Source organism: Symphalangus syndactylus, chromosome 6 (assembly GCF_028878055.3).
Source record: "Symphalangus syndactylus isolate Jambi chromosome 6, NHGRI_mSymSyn1-v2.1_pri, whole genome shotgun sequence".
Lineage (NCBI taxonomy): Eukaryota > Metazoa > Chordata > Mammalia > Primates > Hylobatidae > Symphalangus > Symphalangus syndactylus.
In genome coordinates, this window is record NC_072428.2 from 22,809,094 (window position 1) to 22,828,691 (window position 19,598).

At 40.9% G+C, this 19,598-nt stretch overlaps 1 protein-coding gene across 15 annotated transcripts in view; it reads right to left on the bottom strand.

Annotated features, from left to right (window-relative positions):
- The window catches only part of KIAA1549L (KIAA1549 like), a 315,005-nt gene that overhangs the window by 193,340 nt on the left and 102,067 nt on the right, over nt 1-19,598 (bottom strand). Inside the window, exon 1 of one of the 15 annotated variants that reach the window (XM_063641007.1) lies at nt 14,876-18,073. The exons of the other annotated variants lie outside the window; for them this stretch is intronic. Coding sequence (XP_063497077.1) covers nt 14,876-14,978 — 103 coding nt within the window. The 5' untranslated portion in view covers nt 14,979-18,073. Of the gene's footprint in view, nt 1-14,875; nt 18,074-19,598 lie in introns of those variants that run through there. 15 annotated transcript variants of the gene reach the window in all.

The window sequence follows — 19,598 nt, forward strand, 5'->3', positions numbered from 1 at the left end:
AAAAAGGTTTAGCCCCACAGCTCTGTGGAAACTCTATATTCTCCACCTCACCTATTCTATCCCCTTCCCTAGACCTCACCATCTACAAATAGGTCTTGTGTGCATTTGAACTTTGATAGAAACCAGCTCTCTCTTCTAGCAGTTGATGGCCATGCCCTCTTTGTCCCAGTAGTTGTTTGTCACTGGTAGAGTGCAGAAGGGGGCTTCCATCAGCCTTAGATATCCTGAAAGTCCCACTGCCTGTGGTCAGGGATGTCTTTACAAAGTGGACTGACACCATTCCGTTTTCAGACAGCTACAGCCCTCAAAGATTCAGATTTCTTAGAGAAAACAGGGCTTCTTCTAAAGAAAAATTAAAACTTAAAAAGGGATTTGTTGGGAAGGATGTTTTAGTTTTATTTTATTTTATTTAGCTTGGGCTTCAAAAGTACTCCCAGATTCAAAACCTGGTACATACAGGAAAATAGCCCAATAGAAAATGCAACTAGACACTCTTGGTTGATTGGAATGTTATAAACTGGAAGGTCCTTCTTCCCATAGCCGTTAACTTCTTTTGTATACACTATGGATTGTGTATACTATGTACACAATCCCTAACAACAACCCACAACCCCTAACAAATTAACGTTAGCCCTACAATTTCCTATGTATTCCCGTATTCTTTGGTCTTGTATCATACTGTAGTGCCATGTGAACCGTGCAGTACCCAAGGGGATTGAAAGCCCTCTGTGACTGCTGATAGCCAGCATGGTTTTCACATACCACCCTACATGTGCTATGCCCTTGGTGGTTCCTCAGGACCAGGATTCCATGAGGCTTCTCACTATACCTGCACTTGAAGTCATTAGTCATCTGTTCAAAACACATGGATTTGGCAACTTATGAATCAGGCACCAAGCCAGACATAAAATTGTCAAGCATAAATGGTCTCAGCCCTCAAGGAACTCAGAGTCTAGTTGAGGAGACAGACACTTATACCATTAGCTACAGTGCAACATAAGAGGAATGACAGATAGGAACAAAGTACTAAAATAAACAGAGGCACGAACAGGCTGATTCTATTTGTCATACAAGTAGCAGATTCTTGCTATGCAAAGTGTGGTTGGTGGACCAGCAGGGTGGGCATTACCTGTTGTCTTGTTAGAAATGCAGACTCTCAGGCCCCACCTCAGACCTACTGAAGCAGAATCTGCATTTTGATAAGATCCCAGGTAATTCACGGGCATTTTCGAGTTTGAGAGCACGGTGTTAAATGTCAATGCAAAAGCAGGCACCTGAGTCCCTGCTAACATTTCTAACTGCAGCTGCAACTAGAATGTGCCAAAAGTAATGGGTGTGGGGAAGGGAGGCATTTTACATCTGTTTTAATTTATTTGGATGTAGAATTTAGAAAAAGCTGGCTAATTAGAAGTAAAGTGGGCTGGGCACGGTAGCTCATGCCTGTAATCCCAGCAGATTGCTTGAGCTCAGGAGTTTCAGATCAGCCTAAGCAACACGGTGAAACCTCATCTCTACTAAAAATGCAAAAAAATAGCCAGGCATGGTGGCACACACCTGTGGTCCCAGCTACTCAGGAGGCTGAGGTAGGAGGATCACTTGAGCCCAGAGGGCGGAGGTTGCAGTGAGCCAAGATTGCACCACTGAACTCTAGCCTAGGTGACAGAGCAAGATACTGTCTCAAAAAAAAAAAAAAAAAAAAGAGGTAAAGTAAGTAGTTCTATCAACTTCCATACCACACTCAGAACCTTCATGCCTGGGGCCTTGGATAAGAGGAGAAAGGTAATCTGTTCTCCCCAATGTTCTCAACTGCCCAATAACTCATGTCCTGTGTTGTACTATTAATAGCAAAAGTGAGACTAGAACCCCACTTTCCTGACTTGCCATGGGAAGATACGAAACTTATTGAGTAGTTATGAAGAATAACTCCAGAGTCAGAAAGACTGGGTTTGAATTCAAACCTTCCCCCATCAATCTGTATAACCTTGGGTGAGTCACCTAATTTCTCTTAATATGTCTGAATTCTTACAACTGTAAGAAGTCATACCTATCTCAAAGATTATTATGAGAATGTATTGAGATAATGGTTATACATTTTCTAGATCATTGAGTGCCTCGCATATAACAAGAATCAATAATGTTCGATCTTTTCATTTTTATTAACTGTTGCAATGGACTCTGGCAGTTGTTCACCAAACCCATTTCCCTTCATTCTTGAGCACACAGCTAGACTACATTTCCCAGACGCCAATTCTTGGAATGTCCTGGCCAATGGAATGTAGTTGGAAGAGACAGATGCCACTTCTGGGTCCGGCCCATCAAAACTTCCTGTGTGACCTGCCATTCCTTTTGCCCATTTGAATCCACATGTCAATGTCCAGGGTGCCTTTGGAAACCATGGGATGAAGATGGCAGCATCTCCATCAGCCTGGGCCTCTGAAAGACTACATGGAGCAAAGCTACATCACCTCCATTACTAACTGGACTGTATATGAGTAAGAAATAAACTCCCACTGTGTTGTTAGGAACTGAATGTGTCCTTCCAAAATCCATACATTGAAGCCCTAACTCTCAAAGTGATGGTATTAGGAGATGGAGCCTTTGGAAGTAATTAGATTAGGACACCAGGGTAAGGCCTTCAGCATGGTCCTAGAATAAGAGAGAGATATCTTTCCCTCTCTCTCCCTCTCTGTCTCTCTCTGCATGCACACATGCCTTGTAAGCACACAGCAAGAAGGCACTGATCTATAAGGTGGGGAGCGAGACCTTACCAGAAACCAACCCTGCTGGCACCCTGATCTTGGACTTTCAGCCTCCAGAACTGTGAGTAATAAATTCCTGTTGTTTAAGCCACCCAGTCTTTGCTATTTTGTTATGACATCCTGAACTGACTAAGTCATGCTAAGACAGAGATTTCAGGGTAGCTAGCGTCACCCAATGACAGCTGGCCAGCACAGCATTCAAATTTTTCACAGTTTACCAAACAGGGTTGTTGTGAGGATTTAACAACATAACAAATGTGGAAATGTACTGTAAACTGTGAAGTGCTATGCAAATATCTAGAGAGAGAATACTATATTCTGAAGTCAGGACCTAGTTCACATCCAAGCACTGTTGCATGCAAACTGGGTGACCCTGCATAAATTATTTACACTCTCTGAGCCATCTAGAAAATAGAAATAAGAACACTCACAGTGCTCTTAGGCAGGTGAGAGAAACTCTGACAGATGAATGCATTCTAGAAGTAAAAGCTATTGTTCTAAATGTAACATGACTTAGTTGTTAGGAACGAGTCTTTCTGAGTTCAAACCTCTGATCTGCTACTTCCTGGTTAGTAATTTTAGCAGGCAAGTTAATTAACCTTTATGTGCCTAATTTCCAAACCCACAAAATTGGGATTATGATAGAATCTACCTCCTATAGTTGTTTTACTGAATGAATTGATACAGAGAAGGCTCCTAAAACAGCATCTGATATGTGGAAAGCAATTAATCAACGCTAGTAACTATTAGTATTAAACAAGACACAAGAATTAGAGGCTTCAATTACCCAAAATTTCCTGTTTGGGTCATTTTGGCCTCCCTTCCCATTAAAATATACAATATTTTACCTTTGACAACTAAAATATTAGACTTAGTCCTTTTGTCATCCTTCAATATTTTTTCTTCAAGAAAATTGAGGAGGGGGGCACTTGTAGATGGATTGTTTCACATTCAGGAATTATCCGTGGACTAAGCCATGGAAATATAAATACTTATGACATTAACGTCATTCATTTTCTTAACACTGCCTTTGAGTTTGAGCATTACAAACATAGACTCACTACTGCAAGAGCCAATCAGCATGAAAGTTCATATTTGCCAACCATATTTAGAAGTGCTAAGATTCTAAAATCTTTGAAGTCTTTGTTTTACCAATGAGAAAGCTGAGAATTGGAGATGTTAGGTGACAGATAATAAGATCACATCCATAATAGGAGGGATCAGAACCAGTCTCGCAATGCCCAGTTCCTGGACTACCCTATCATCCTGCCTCCCAGGGATGGCAAAGGGAGTACAGGAAGCAAAAGAAATTTTTTTAAAAAAGCTTTGAAAGGTGATTCTAGAATATTCCATTTCTGAGATTTCAATCACATGTAAGACACAAAGTTCTTACTCCCCAACCAATCCTGATCAACTGTGAATCCTAACATACCTCATTTTAGTCTTCCAATTTTGGACCCTACCCATTTCTAGGGGGTCTCAACCCTGACTGTATATTAATATCACATAAGAAAACTACTTCTGAACAATACCGATGCCTATATCCCACCTCATACTAATTAAATCAGAATCTCTGAGGATGGGGTTCAAGTATTTTTTTTTAATGCTCCCAAGTAATTCTAAAATGCATTCACAGTTACGAATCGATGTTTCAGCTCAGACTTCTGAAGGCAAGGCAGAAAAGAATGGCCACCATAGCTGAGATGCTAGAACTTTGCTAGAATATCTCATTCCCCAAAGCTCTTTGTCATCCACTCAGTCATTCAACAAATATTCAAGACCTTCTGTATGTTGGCTGCTAAGGATACAAGAACAATAGACCAAAAGAAAAAAAAAAAAAGAATAGACCATGGTCCCTGCCTCCAGGGCTCATCATCCAGCAACCTGCCCCCGACCTAGTGGGCTAGACTTCTTGGTCAGTACATACCACCTTCCGTCTCACAGTCCCACCCCTCCAAATTAGTCTCCATGATCCACAAGAGTCTTGCAGATGATCTACAGCTGGTGCTGAGAAAAAGAGACAGTTAATAATCTTCTCAAATAAGATTGTCCTTGCTTGGAAGCTAATCTCAAAAGTTCGACATCTAACAAAACAACTAGACTTTTCATTATTAGATGTTATCTTTTCCCCATCAGCGGGCCTCCTAAAGGTTGAGGCAGAGTGGAAAAATGCAATTTATGATTGAGTGAATAATAAATTGCTATGGAGATCCACATAATACTTCTTTCTATTCATCATGTACACAGGCTCTGTTTAAAATGCTTAAAGCCACTTGCTTTCGTGGGTCCATAAAGTGTTTGATGGCAATGTAGTGGTTTCCATAAATGAAATTTTTAAGAACTGATAAACTCAAGTAAGTCTTGGCTAGAACAAGGCTGAGAATACCTGCTCCATCATCAGCAGTGGGGCTTCTATGACATACCTGATCACCATCAGAAATTGAATTTTGCAGGTAGCTCCTTGGTTGAGTTATTCATAGATTTTTTTTTAATCTGGAAAGACCTTGACATTTGAAATATGTTAAAAACAATGGCTAGACGTAGGCAGTGATTCAAAGGATAATTTGTCCTTCATGAAAAGACAAAGTAAAAAGCTCTATGGTGTCTCTCCTATCAGAAATCATTTATTAACCTTTAATAAAACATTGTTCTGAGTATAATATCTTTATTACAAAGACTTAAATTAATTATAAAAGTATCATTTCACACATAAAGTATATGCATTAAGTAGTTAAATTTGTTTTGAGTAGCGGTAGCCCCAGGGAATTTCCTCTGAACAAAATTTGCCAAAATAAAAAACATACAAATGTCTTAAACCAAGGAAACAATTAAAAAACCAAGCAATGTATGATCCAAAATCAATCTTAAAAGACAGATTCTCTGGATATATACCCAGAAGTGGAATTGCTGGATCATATGGTGGTTTTATTTTTAATTTTTTGAGGAACTTCCATACTGTTTTCTACAATGGCTGTACTAACATTCTCATCAACACTGTGTAAGACTTCCCTTTTCTCCACAGCCTTGCCAGTACTTACCTCTTGTCGTTTTGAAAAAAGCCATCCTAACATGTATAGGGTGACGTTTCATTGTGGTATATACCCAAAGGAAATAAAATCAGGATGTCAAGGAGATACCTGCGCTTCCATGTTCACTACTGCATTATCCACAATGGCCAAAATACACAATCAGCCTAAGTGTCCACTAACAGATGAATGGATAAAGGAAATGTGGAATATATACATGATGGAATACTATTCAGCCTTAAAAATGGAAATCCTGTCATTTGTGATGACAGGGATGAAAATGGAGGACATTATATTAAGTGAAATAATCCAGGCAATGAAAGACAAATACCAAGGATCTCACTTACATATAAAGTCTAAAAAAGTCGAACACATAGAGAGTAGAATGGAGGTTACCAGGGGCTGGGGTCGGGGTGGGAATGGGGAGATGTTGGTCAAAGGATATAAAATTTCAGTCAAGAATAATACATTCAGAAGATCTATTGTAAAACATGGTGGTTGAGGGTGGAGCCAAGATGGCCGAATAGGAACAGCTCCCTTCTCCAGCTCCCAGCCCCAGCGACACAGAAGACGGCTGATTTCTGCAATTCTGCTTGAGGTACCGGTTTCATCTCACTAGGGAGTGCCTAACAGTGGCTGCAGGACAGTCGGTGAAGCACACTGTGCGCCAGCCGAAGCAGGGCGAGGCATTGCCTCACTCGGGAAGCGCAAGGGGTCAGGGAGTTCCCTTTCCTAGTCAAAGAAAGGGGAAACAGACGGCACCTGGAATATCGGGTCAGTCCCATCCTAATACTGCGCTTTTCCAACGGGCCTGGAAAACGGCACACTAGGAGATTGTGTCCCACACCTGGCTCGGAGGGTCCTATGCCCACGGAGTCTCGCTGATTGCTAGCACAGCAGTCTGAGATCAAGCTGCAAGGCGGCAGCGAGGCTGGGGGAGGGGCGCCCGCCATTGCCCAGGCTTGCTTAGGTAAACAAAGCAGCCAGGAAGCTCCAACTGGGTGGAGCCCACCACAGCTCAAGGAGGCCTGCCTGCCTCTGTAGGCTCCACCTCTGGGGGCAGGGCACAGACAAACAAAAACTCAGCAAGAACCTCCAGAGACTTAAATGTCCCTGTCTGACTGACAGCTTTGAAGAGAGTAGTGGTTCCCCCAGCACGCAGCTGGAGATCTGAGAACGGACAGACTGCCTCCTAAAGTGGGTCCCTCACCCCTGAGCAGCCTAACTGGGAGGCACCCCCCCAGTAGGGACAGACTGACACCTCATCCAACCGGGTACTCCTCTGAGACAAAACTTTCAGAGGAACTATCAGACAGCTGAATTTGTGGTCTCACGAAAATCCACTGCTCTGCAGCCACCGCTGCTGACACCCAGCCAAACAGGGTCTGGAGTGGACCTCTAGTAAACTCCAACAGACCTGCAGCTGAGGGTCCTGTCTGGTAGAAGGAAAACTAACAAACAGAAAGGACATCCACACCAAAAACCCATCTGTACATCACCATCATCAAAGACAAAAAGTAGATAAAACCACAAAGATGGGGAAAAAACAGAGCACAAAAACTGGAAACTCTAAAAAGCAGAGCACCTCTCGTCCTCCAAAGGAACGCAGTTCCTCACCAGCAACGGAACAAAGCTGGATGGAGGATGACTTTGATGAGTTGAGAGAAGAAGGCTTCAGACGATCAAACTACTCTGAGCTATGAGAGGAAATTCAAAACAATAGCAAAGAAGTTAAAAACTTTGAAAAAAAATTAGAAGAATGGATAACTAGAATAACCAATGGAGAGAAGGGCTTAAAGGAGCTGATGGAGCTGAAAGCCAAGTTTCGAGAACTACGCGAAGAATGCAGAAGCCTCAGTAGCAGATGCGATCAACTGGAAGAAAGGGTATCGCTGATGGAAGATGAAATGAATGAAATGAAGCGAGAAGGGAAGTTTAGAGAAAAAAGAATAAAAAGAAATGAACAAAGCCTCCAAGAAATTTGGGACTATGTGAAAAGACCAAACCTACGTCTGATTGGTGTACCTGAAAATGATGGGGAGAATGGAACCAAGTTGGAAAACACTCTGCAAGATATTATCCAGGAGAACTTCCCCAATCTAGCAAGGCAGGCCAGCATTCAGATTCAGGAAATACAGAGAACGCCACAAAGATACTCCTCGAGAAGGGCAACTCCAAGACATATAATTGTCAGATTCACCAAAGTTGAAATGAAGGAAAAAATGTTAAGGGCAGCCAGAGAGAAAGGTCGGGTTACCCACAAAGGGAAGCCCATCAGACTAACAGCTGATCTCTCAGCAGAAACTCTACAAGCCAGAAGAGAGTGGGGGCCGGTATTCACCATTCTTAAAGAAAAGAATTTTCAACCCAGAATTTCCTATCCCGCCAAACTAAGCTTCATAAGTGAAGGAGAAATAAAATACTTTACAGACAAGCAAACGCTGAGTGATTTTGTCACCACCAGGCCTGCCCTAAAAGAGCTCCTGAAGGAAGCACTAAACATAGAAAGGAACAACCGGTACCAGCCACTGCAAAAACATGCCAAATTGTACAGACCATCGAGGCTAGGAAGAAACTATAGCAACTAACGAGCAAAATAACCAACTAACATCATAATGACAGGATCAGATTCACACATAACAATATTAACATTAAATGTAAATGGGCTAAATGCTCCAATCAAAAGACACAGACTGGCAAACTGGATAAGGAGTCAGGACCCATCAGTGTGCTGTATTCAGGAAACCCATCTCACGTGCAGAGACACACATAGACTCAAAATAAAGGGATGGAGGAAGATCTATCAAGCAACTGGAAATCAAAAAAAGGCAGGGGTTGCAATCCTAGTCTCTGATAAAATAGACTTTAAACCAACAAAGATCAAAAGAGACAAAGAAGGCCATTACATAATGGTAAAGGGATCAATTCAACAAGAAGAGCTAACTATCCTAAATATATATGCACCCAACACAGGAGCACCCAGATTCATAAAGCAAGTCCTCAGTGACCTACAAAGGGACTTAAACTCCCACACAATAATAATGGGAGATTTTAACACCCCACTGTCAGCATTAGACAGATCAACGAGACAGAAAGTTAACAAGGATATCCAGGAATTGAACTCAGCTCTACATAAAGTGGACCTAATAGACATCTACAGAACTCTCCACCCCAAGTCAACAGAATATACATTTTTTTCAGCACCACACCACACCTATTCCAAAATTGACCACATAGTTGGAAGTAAAGCTCTCCTCAGCAAATGTAAAAGAACAGAAGTTATAACAAACTGTCTCTCAGACCACAGTGCAATCAAACTAGAACTCAGGATTAAGAAACTCACTCAAAACCGCTCAACTACATGGAAACTGAACAACCTGCTCCTGAATGACTATTGGGTACATAATGAAATGAAGGCAGAAATAAAGATGTTCTTTGAAACCAACAAGAACAAAGACACAACATACCAGAATCTCTGGGACACGTTCAAAGCAGTGTGTAGAGGGAAATTTATAGCACTAAATGCCCACAAGAGAAAGCAGGAAAGATCCAAAATTGACACCCTAACATCACAATTAAAAGAACTAGAAAAGCAAGAGCAAACACATTCAAAAGCTAGCAGAAGGCTAGAAATAACTAAAATCAGAGCAGAACTGAAGGAAATAGAGACACAAAAACCCTTCAAAAAATTAATGAATCCAGGAGCTGGTTTTTTGAAAAGATCAACAAAATTGATGGACCGCTAGCAAGACTAATAAGGAAGAAAAGAGAGAAGAATCAAATAGATGCAATAAAAAACGAAAAAGGGGATATCACCACCGATCCCACAGAAATACAATCTACCATCAGAGAATACTACAAACACCTCTATGCAAATAAACTAGAAAATCTAGAAGAAATGGATAAATTCCTCGACAAATACACCCTCCCAAGACTAAACCAGTAAGAAGTTGAATCTCTGAATAGACCAATAACAGGTTCTGAAATTGTGGCAATAATCAATAGCTTACCAACCAAAAAGAGTCCAGGACCTGATGGATTCACAGCTGAATTCTACCAGAGGTACAAGGAGGAACTGGTACCATTCCTTCTGAAACTATTCCAATCGATAGAAAAAGAGGGAATCCTCCCTAACACATTTTACGAAGCCAGCATCGTCCTGATACCAAAACCTGGCAGAGACTTAACCAAAAAAGAGAATTTCAGACCAATATCCTTGATGAACATTGATGCAAAAATCCTCAATAAAATACTGGCAAACTGAATCCAGCAGCACATCAAAAAGCTTATACACCATGATCAAGTGGGCTTCATCCCTGGGATGCAAGGCTGGTTCAACATACGCAAATCAATAAACGTAATCCAGCATATAAACAGAACCAAAGACAAAAACCACATGATTATCTCAATAGATGCAGAAAAGGCCTTTGACAAAATTCAACAACCCTTCATGCTAAAAACTCTCAATAAATTAGGTATTGATGGGACGTATCTCAAAATAATAACAGCTATCTATGACAAACCCACAGCCAATATCATACTGAATGGGCAAAAACTGGAAGCATTCCCTCTGAAAACTGGCACAAGACAGGGATGCCCTCTCTCACCGCTCCTATTCAACATAGTGCTGGAAGTTCTGGCCAGAGCAATCAGGCAGGAGAAGGAAATAAAGGGTATTCAATTAGGAAAAGAGGAAGTCAAATTGTCCCTGTTTGCAGATGACATGATTGTATATCTAGAAAACCCCATTGTCTCAGCCCAAAATCTCCTTAAGCTGATTAGCAACTTCAGCAAAGTCTCAGGATACAAAATTAATGTACAAAAATCACAAGCATTCTTGTACACCAATAACAGACAAACAGAGAGCCAAATCATGAGTGAACTCCCATTCACAATTGCTTCAAAGAGAATAAAATACCTAGGAATACAACTTACAAGGGATGTGAAAGACCTCTTCAAGGAGAACTACAAACCACTGCTCAGTGAAATAAAAGAGGATACAAACAAATGGAAGAACGTTCCATGCTCATGGGGTGGAAGAATCAATATCATGAAAATGGCCATACTGCCCAAGGTAATTTATAGATTCAATGCCATCCCCATCAAGCTACCAATGACTTTCTTCACAGAATTGGAAAAAACTACTTTAAAGTTCATATGGAACCAAAAAAGAGCCCACATCGCCAAGTCAATCCTAAGCCAAAAGAACAAAGCTGGAGGCATCACGCTACCTGACTTTAAACTCTACTACAAGGCTACAGTAACCAAAACAGCATGGTACTGGTACCAAACAGAGACATAGATCAATGGAACAGAACAGAGCCCTCAGAAATGATGCCGCATAGCTACAACTATCTGATCTTTGACAAACCTGACAAAAACAAGAAATGGGGAAAGGATTCCCTATTTAATAAATGGTGCTGGGAAAACTGGCTAGCCATATGTAGAAAGCTGCAACTGGATCCCTTCCTTACACCTTATACAAAAATTAATTCAAGATGGATTAAAGACTTATATGTTAGACCTAAAACCATTAAAATCCTACAAGAAAACCTAGGCAATACCATTCAGGACATAGGCGTGGGCAAGGACTTCATGTCTAAAACACCAAAAGCAATGGCAACAAAAGCCAAAATCGACAAATGGGATCTCATTAAACTAAAGAGCTTCTGCACAGCAAAAGAAACTACCATCAGAGTGAACAGGCAACCTACAGAATGGGAGGAAATTTTTGCAACCTACTCATCTGACCGAGGGCTAATATCCAGAATCTACAATGAACTCAAACAAATTTACAAGAAAAAAACAAACAACCCCATCAACAAGTGGGCAAAGGACATGAACAGACACTTCTCAAAAGAAGACATTTATGCAGCCAAAAAACACATGAAGAAATGCTCATCATCACTGGCCATCAGAGAAATGCAAATCAAAACCACAGTGAGATACCATCTCACACCAGTTAGAATGGCCATCATTAAAAAAGCAGGAAACAACAGGTGCTGGAGAGGATGTGGAGAATTAGGAACACTTTTACACTGTTGGTGGGACTGTAAACTAGTTCAACCATTGTGGAAGTCAGTGTGGCGATTCCTCAGGGATCTCGAACTAGAAATACCATTTGACCCAGCCATCCCATTACTGGGTATATACCCAAAGGACTATAAATCATGCTGCTATAAAGACACATGCACACGTATGTTTATCGCGGCACTATTCACAATAGCAAAGAGTTGGAACCAACCCAAATGTCCAACAACGATAGACTGGATTAAGAAAATGTGGCACATATACACCATGGAATACTATGCAGCCATAAAAAATGATGAGTTCGTGTCCTTTGTAGGGACATGGATGAAACTGGAAAACATCATTCTCAGTAAACTATCGCAAGGACAAAAAACCAAACACCGCATGTTCTCACTCATAGGTGGGAATTGAACAATGAGAACTCATGGACACAGGAAGGGGAACATCACACTCTGGGGACTGTTGTGGGGTGGGGGGAGGGGGGAGGGACAGCATTAGGAGATACACCTAATGCTAAATGACGAGTTAATGGGTGCAGGAAATCAACATGGCACATGGATACATATGTAACAAACATGCACATTGTGCACATGTACCCTAAAACCCTAAAGTATAAAAAAAAAAAAACAAAAAAAAAAAAAAAAACATGGTGGTTATAGTTAACAACAAAGTATTGTACACTTGAAAACTGCTGAGATTTTAAATGTTTTCACCACAAAAAATGATAAAAATGTGAAGTAACTGATATGTTAATTAGTTTTATCTAGTCATTCCACAATGTATACATAAACATCATATTGTACAGTTTTTTTAAATCTGGAAATATCTTTAATTGACCTTTGCCAATTAAAAAATAAATAATTTAAAAAACAGATACTTTTGTCATGAAAACCAGACTTATTCTTTAAATAAGGTACACATGGACAATGACTTTGACTCATTCACTATTAATAAGACATCTTTTGGAATGTCAAAAGATAGATAATTTTGTAGAAGATTGAACATGCATTTTGTAGCTAAGCACGAGAGAAAAAAATGAGAAATCATGGACACAGGAAGGAGAACATCACACTCCGGGGACTGTTGTGGGGTAGGGGGAGGGGGGACGGACAGCATTAGGAGATATACCTAATGCTAAATGACGAGTTAATGGGTGCAGCAAACCAACATGGCACATGGATACATATGTAACAAACCTGCACACTGTGCACATGTACCCTAAAACCTAAAGTATAATAATAAAATGAAAAAAAAAAGAAACAACCTCCCCCCAATGTCATTGCAAAAGAAACTACAGATTCTTAAAAATTTTGTGACTCCAAAGGGCAAGTTGACAAGACGGCCAAATGTTCCTCCCCTTGGTCCAACTTTTTCAATGGGCAGGCTGGGACAGGAAGTCCTTTACTAAAACAATGGGAAGCACCAAGGCCCCAGCAGCAAAATAAGCCCCCCAACTTGTGTCCTAAGGTTCAAGGTGCTGGGTCGTGGATGATAAAGAGGCTATGTCTACCCCTGGCCAGTGTGCACCTATCAAAATCAGGGGATGAAGGAAGCCTTCTAACCTAGAGAAATGGAAAAGGAAACCAAGAATTTGGGGATTAAATAGAGGAAGCTGGTTCTAAGCAATGGTCTTGATTAGAATACCAGCATGGTGCTTTCTAAAGGCCAGTTAGGGGCATGATCCATGCCTACTTATTTTCAAGCTGCAAGAAAAAAATAAATTATCAAAGTGAGATTATACAGAGAAGAAAATAAACTACAATAAACTTATAAATTCTGGAGTGGGACTGAAAAAAAGAGAAGACACAACACTGATGCAGTGGAGAACACACACAACCATGGAAAACCTAAATTACAGCTTTCCACACCAGCAGACGCTAGCAATATAGCTACAGCTAATACTTATGCGACGCTCACCTCCGTCCAGCATGGTGCAAAGCACTTTATGTAGATAATCTCATTTCATTCTCACAACGACTCTAGAGAGGTGAGTGGTCACAATTCCCATTATGTGGCTGGAGAAGCCAGGTTACGCAGGAATTAAGTTACTGGCGAAGTCCACTCCGACTGTAAATGGCGGAGCTGGTCTTAGAACCCAGGCAGTCGGGCTGCAGGTTCCTTGCTCGAAACCATGGACCACAACATAGAAGAAATAGCCGCAACAGAAATGAAGAATGCAGATCCACACCACATGACAAGGGGAAGCAGGGGGAAGAGGAAAACAAAGGCAGTGATACTGAGATCTTAAAAGAGCAGTGATTTAAGACAACATTCTCCATCTGAAAGACATTCTCCATGTGGATATCAACAAATGGTTACAGAGTCAGGCTCAGGATAGAGGTCAAAGGCACTCATCAGGTTTCTAAACTTGAAATTCAAGAACAGATCGACAAGCTGTCCCCAACGTTTACAGATGAAATAATAAATAATAGAAATAATAGAAAATAATTACAGAAATAAGAGAATGGCATTCTGGTTTTCGCACTTTGAAAAAGAAAAGGGTCTGGGAAGAACCTGCCCCAAATAAAGCCATATGCATCCCTCACAGCATGGACAGTATCTGACCAAGAAGACTATTTCCAAGATCAAATGGCCAAGCTAATTCCTCAGTTGGAAAGACAACTCTCAGAAATAGAGGATGTATTAGTTTATTTTCACGTTGCTGATAAAGACATATCCAAGATTGGGTAATTTATAAAGAAAAAGAGGTTTAATGGACTCACAGTTCCATGTGGCTGGAGCAGCCTCACAATCATGGTGGAAGGTAAAAGGCACATCTTACATGGTGGCAGATGAGAACCAAGCGAAAGGGGTTTCCCCTTATAAAACCATCAGAGCTCATAAGACTTACTCACTACCACGAGAATGTATGGGTGAAACCCATACATTCACTACCACGAGAGAGTATGGGTGAAACCACCCCCCATGATTCAATTATCTCCCATGGGTCCCTCCCATAACACATGGGAACTATGGGAGCCACAATTCAAGATGAGATTTGGGTAGGGACACAGCCAAACCATATCAGAGGAGGCCCAAGAGCAGCAAACATCTGCCTACCTTGGCTCGTGCCTGCCATGCCCAGTGGTATGCCAAGTGGGTCAGGTTTCACCTTCATGACGTCTCTTTCACCATCTATTAATAGATGTGTAATGCCCACCATGCCAGATTAGCTAAGGTCTCTAGGTGAATGTACCCAACCCACCCACATCACTTCCCAATATCATTCTGCTCAAGGTTGGAATCTTCACCTTCCCAAAGGGTGCCCAGAATTTAGAGTTCTCCTGCTCAACAATTTCCAACCCTGTCTACCCCTCAAACAAGATATTTGTTACTGCTAGACTGACAGGAGAATTTCTCCAAATCATTTATTACATAAAGGATCTCATATATTCAAGAACGATGGCATTATTAACTAGGTTAGTCTCCGGGGTAAAGGCTTTAACTCCCAAAGCTGACAAAGACACCAGAAGGAAAGGATAGAGGAAGAGGAGGAGGGAGAGAAAGGAGAAGGAGGAGACAGGAGGGAAAAGGAGGAGAGAAAATGATGCATGAAAGGAGGATGCAGGGAGAAAGGAACAATGAGAGGAGATAGGGAACAGCGAGCTGGATAGTGGCTTATGTCTCTTATGAAAATACCAGCAAACACTGAAAATTTTAAATCATGAATAATCAAACAGAGCTTGTCTTAGTCATACAAATCTAGTATAACTTTTTAAAAACTACTTTATAATGTATAGCAACAGGCGCTGTGGCTCACACCTGCAATCCTAGCACTTTAGGAGGTGAGGCGGGTGGATAACTTGAAGTCAGGAGTTCAAAACCAGCCTGGCCAACATGGTGAAACCCCATCTCTACTAAAAATACACGAATTAGCCAGGTATGGTGGCACGTGCCTATAATCCCAGCTACCCAGGAGGCTGAGGCAGGAGAATCACTGGAACCTGGGAAGTGGAGGCAGCAGTGAGGGCCGAGATCATGCCACCACACTCCAGCCTGGGTGACAGAGTGACTCGGTCTTAAAAAAAAAAAAAAAAAAAAAAGTACAGCATATGCAAAAATAGCTCTTAGATACACATTAATTGTTAAATACATGCCAAAAGGAACTGAGTAAAATTCAGCATTAATTTTTAATTAATTTTCCCAAAAAAGGTGCAGATTTTCTGTCTTAACCTGGGGGAAAGGGTAAACATACTTATTAGTTTTATAGTCACTGGGGGGGGGGAAACGACAATGTCCCATTGTCACCATCTCTATTTAACCTAGCTCTAGAAATTCCAGCAGATAACTATTCAAGAAAAAAAAAAGTACAAAAATTGTGAAGAAAAAAATAGAAGTGTCAGTATTTCAAGATGACGTCATTACAGCCCCAGAAAATTCAAGAAAATTAACCAGAGAATGACTTGCTCAAAATTGAGGGTATAAAATAATCCTCAAAAATCAATAACCTTTGCTTACACTAGTGCCAGACAGCACAAAGAAAAAAAACCCAGGAAAAAAAATGCTATTTGAAATAGTAATACAAAACATTAAATATCTGCATATTCATTTCACTTAAGACACACATGACTTAGGGAAAGTTATAAAACTCTGTTAAGAGAAATAAGGAAAACCTGAATAGTGTGATGCTTTCTGCTCCAAGGGTAAATTTCTAACTTGCTCTGAGAGAAAGAGGAGGCAGAAGGAGAACTGAGAATTACAGGGAACATGGGATGAGCCCATGGGCTTAAAAGGTGCAGTTAAGAACATAATGCTCATTCAGGTGGTAGAGATGCAAACATGTCCAACGTAGACTCATAAATTAATCCAATATCATTAAGGTCTATTGGAACACTTTCTAGAATGAGACAAGCACACAGCAAAATTTACTCAGAGGAATAAGGGATAACAGAGACTTCTTTTTTAAAAAGTGAGGGTGGGTCTGTCCTACTGGATTGCAAATTATAAAGCTGCAGTTATGGAACGTACGTGGAGCTGTATTAAAAGCAAGCATCCCTGGGCCGGTATATATTCCAGAAACAAAATTCAACCAATTAAAGGAATGTAATAAATGACATATCAGGAGTAATGCAAAAGTGGAAAAGACAACTACTGTTAAATGCCAACTTAAATAAAAAATAATTTATTGCACTTTAGGTCCTGGTGACACAAAATAACTTTAAACCAAGCAACAATTTATGCATTAAAACTACTTAATTTGTATTAAAAGTGAAAAATTTCCAGTTTACCTATAGAACAAACTTCTACATGTACCCCTAGCCTAAAATAAAAGTTTAACAAAAGTGAAAATGAGATAGCATTGTTACTACTGAAGAGATAAAAAAGAGCAATGCCTTGAGGAATAACTAGTAATATCAAAATAAGACAAACATAATTGATGAAAGTTTTACTACCCAAAGTAGCACATGTAAAGAACTGATATAAATATATACAAAAAGCCCAGATGCTATTGATTAAGTGGGCCAGAGAAGAATGGTCCACTTAGCCCAAAGGAAGTCTAAACAAGAAAAAAATAGAGAAATGCATTATTCCTAGCCATTAAAGAAAAACAAGCCAAAGCAACTTTAAACCACCACTGAACACATTAAACTAAAATAAGTACAAATAGTAAAATTCAATGTTGACACAGTTCTATGGGCGAAAAAAATGTGAGGTGCTAATGGTAGATTTAGTGGAGGGTGGAGATGGCATCATGTCCCTTAAGCAGCAGCTAAATCTGACTTCTACATCCACGTGATGTCCTAGGAGGGAGCTGGGCTTCCGATGGGGGTGACACATGGCTGCTAGGAAACTAAGCCATAAGGCCCCCAGCCTTGGCAAACAGTGGCAGTCTCACTGCAGAGTTTGGCACAAAGACTGCAAAGAGTCTGGCACAAATGGAGACTAGCAAAACCACCAACTTTCAAATGGCCCACCAGGACTTGAGTGATGAGCTTCTTGCAGTGTCTATGTGGACTGAAGACCAGAGATCCTTCCCGAAAATTTCTGGTAACACCTTGTAGCTTTGTTACAACCTTAGGCATAAAAATCACCACCCCAAACACAGTTACCATATAACCCATGAATTACACTTCTAAAAGTATACACCAAAAAGAAATGAAAACATCCATCCACACAAAAACTTGTACACGAATGTTCACAGCAGCATTATTCCTAGTAGCCAAAAGAATCCATTTACTCATGAACGAGCAAATAAAGTAAAGCCCATCTACACAATTGAGTATTATCCAGCCATAAAAAGGAATGAAGTTCTGATACATGCTACAGCACGGCTGAGCCCTGCAAACCTTATACTAAGTGAAAGAAGCCAATCAAATAGGCAAATCCACAGAGACAGAAAGGAGATTGGTGGTTGCCTAGGGCTGAGAGAGTTGGAGGAAAAAGGAGAGTAACTGCTAACGGTACAGGGTTTCTTTTGGGGAAGAGGAAAATGTTCTAAAATTGATTGTGGAAATGAACAAGTAATGTGAATATACTAAGTTGCTGAACTACACACTTTAAACGGGTGAGCTGTATCGTATTTGGGTTATATCTCAACAAAGCTATTTTAAGCACGCATGCACACACACACACACACACACACAATCATTAATATGAACCTCCCTCCAACTCTCATACATGGAGGCTTGAAGCCAAATTCAACTTGATTTAGGAAAACAAGCTAATAGGCTGTCTCTTACAGCTCAGTCTTTCAAAACAAGTTTCTGCGTGTTAAACGTACTACAGTTTCTAAATGGAGACCCTAAGGAAAGCTCTGAGCCTCTCTTCTGCTACCTTGCTTGGTCTTGCGAGTCCTGCCTTTTCTTCTTTCTTTTCTTCCCTTTTAAAATCTGTTTCTCAATCAAAAACGTGCCCAGCATTGGCTCCTGTTTTCCCTCCCAACAATTCTGCTAAAAACGCACCCCTCAATTCAATTTCCAGACCTAGGGTGATGCTCTTAACAACAGAAAAGGTTTGAGAATCACAAGCTCTGTCTCTTTAATTCCAATATAACAGAAAGCCTTCTCTTATTCCCCGATGCCACTTTCATTTCAGATTTTCTAATTCAACTTTCAAATTTCCCACTGATTTTCCATTCTTGGCACTTCTTCCCCTTTCTCTTTGGCGCAGCCACTTCAAGGGCCAGCTTGTCATCTGTGCAGCCCAGACCTCCTGCCCACTGTTGCCTTGTATTTTGGTTGGCGATTCATTTTACCCTTTGCCAACCTCTTCTAACTTGGATGTCCCCCAGTTCCCTCCCTCGAGAAACCATTTGTAAATTTCACATTCTGGCTTTTCTTCCTAACGCTGGCCAATCACAGATGAAGGAAGGCCAGGTGGCAGCTCCCAGGTGGCCTGAGTGTCACTTGAATGCCCTCTGGCCTTGCCTCAACCTCTCTTTGTTGCTACAAGTGCAGCTGAAGGCACCTAGCCCAGGAACCCCCAGCTCAGCCCAGCAAATCCATAGAAAGCTTCCACTTCCACGATCTCGGCTGCACCTCTTGTCTACCCTAACAAAGGCAAAGAGGATAAAAACATAATGAGCACTGGTGAAAAAAATATCTGAAGATATGCAGATCTGTATATATCCCATATATGTCTTCACCTCGTTTGGATTCAAATTCTGGCTCTATCATTTACTAACTGGGTGACCTTTGGGGCAACATGCCCAAGTCTGAGCTTTCTCATTTATGAAAATGAAGATAACAACAGCACCTGCGGCTGGGCACGGTGGCTGACACCTGTAATCCCAGCACTTTGGGAGGCCAAGGCAGGTGGATCACGAGGTCAAGAGATCGAGACC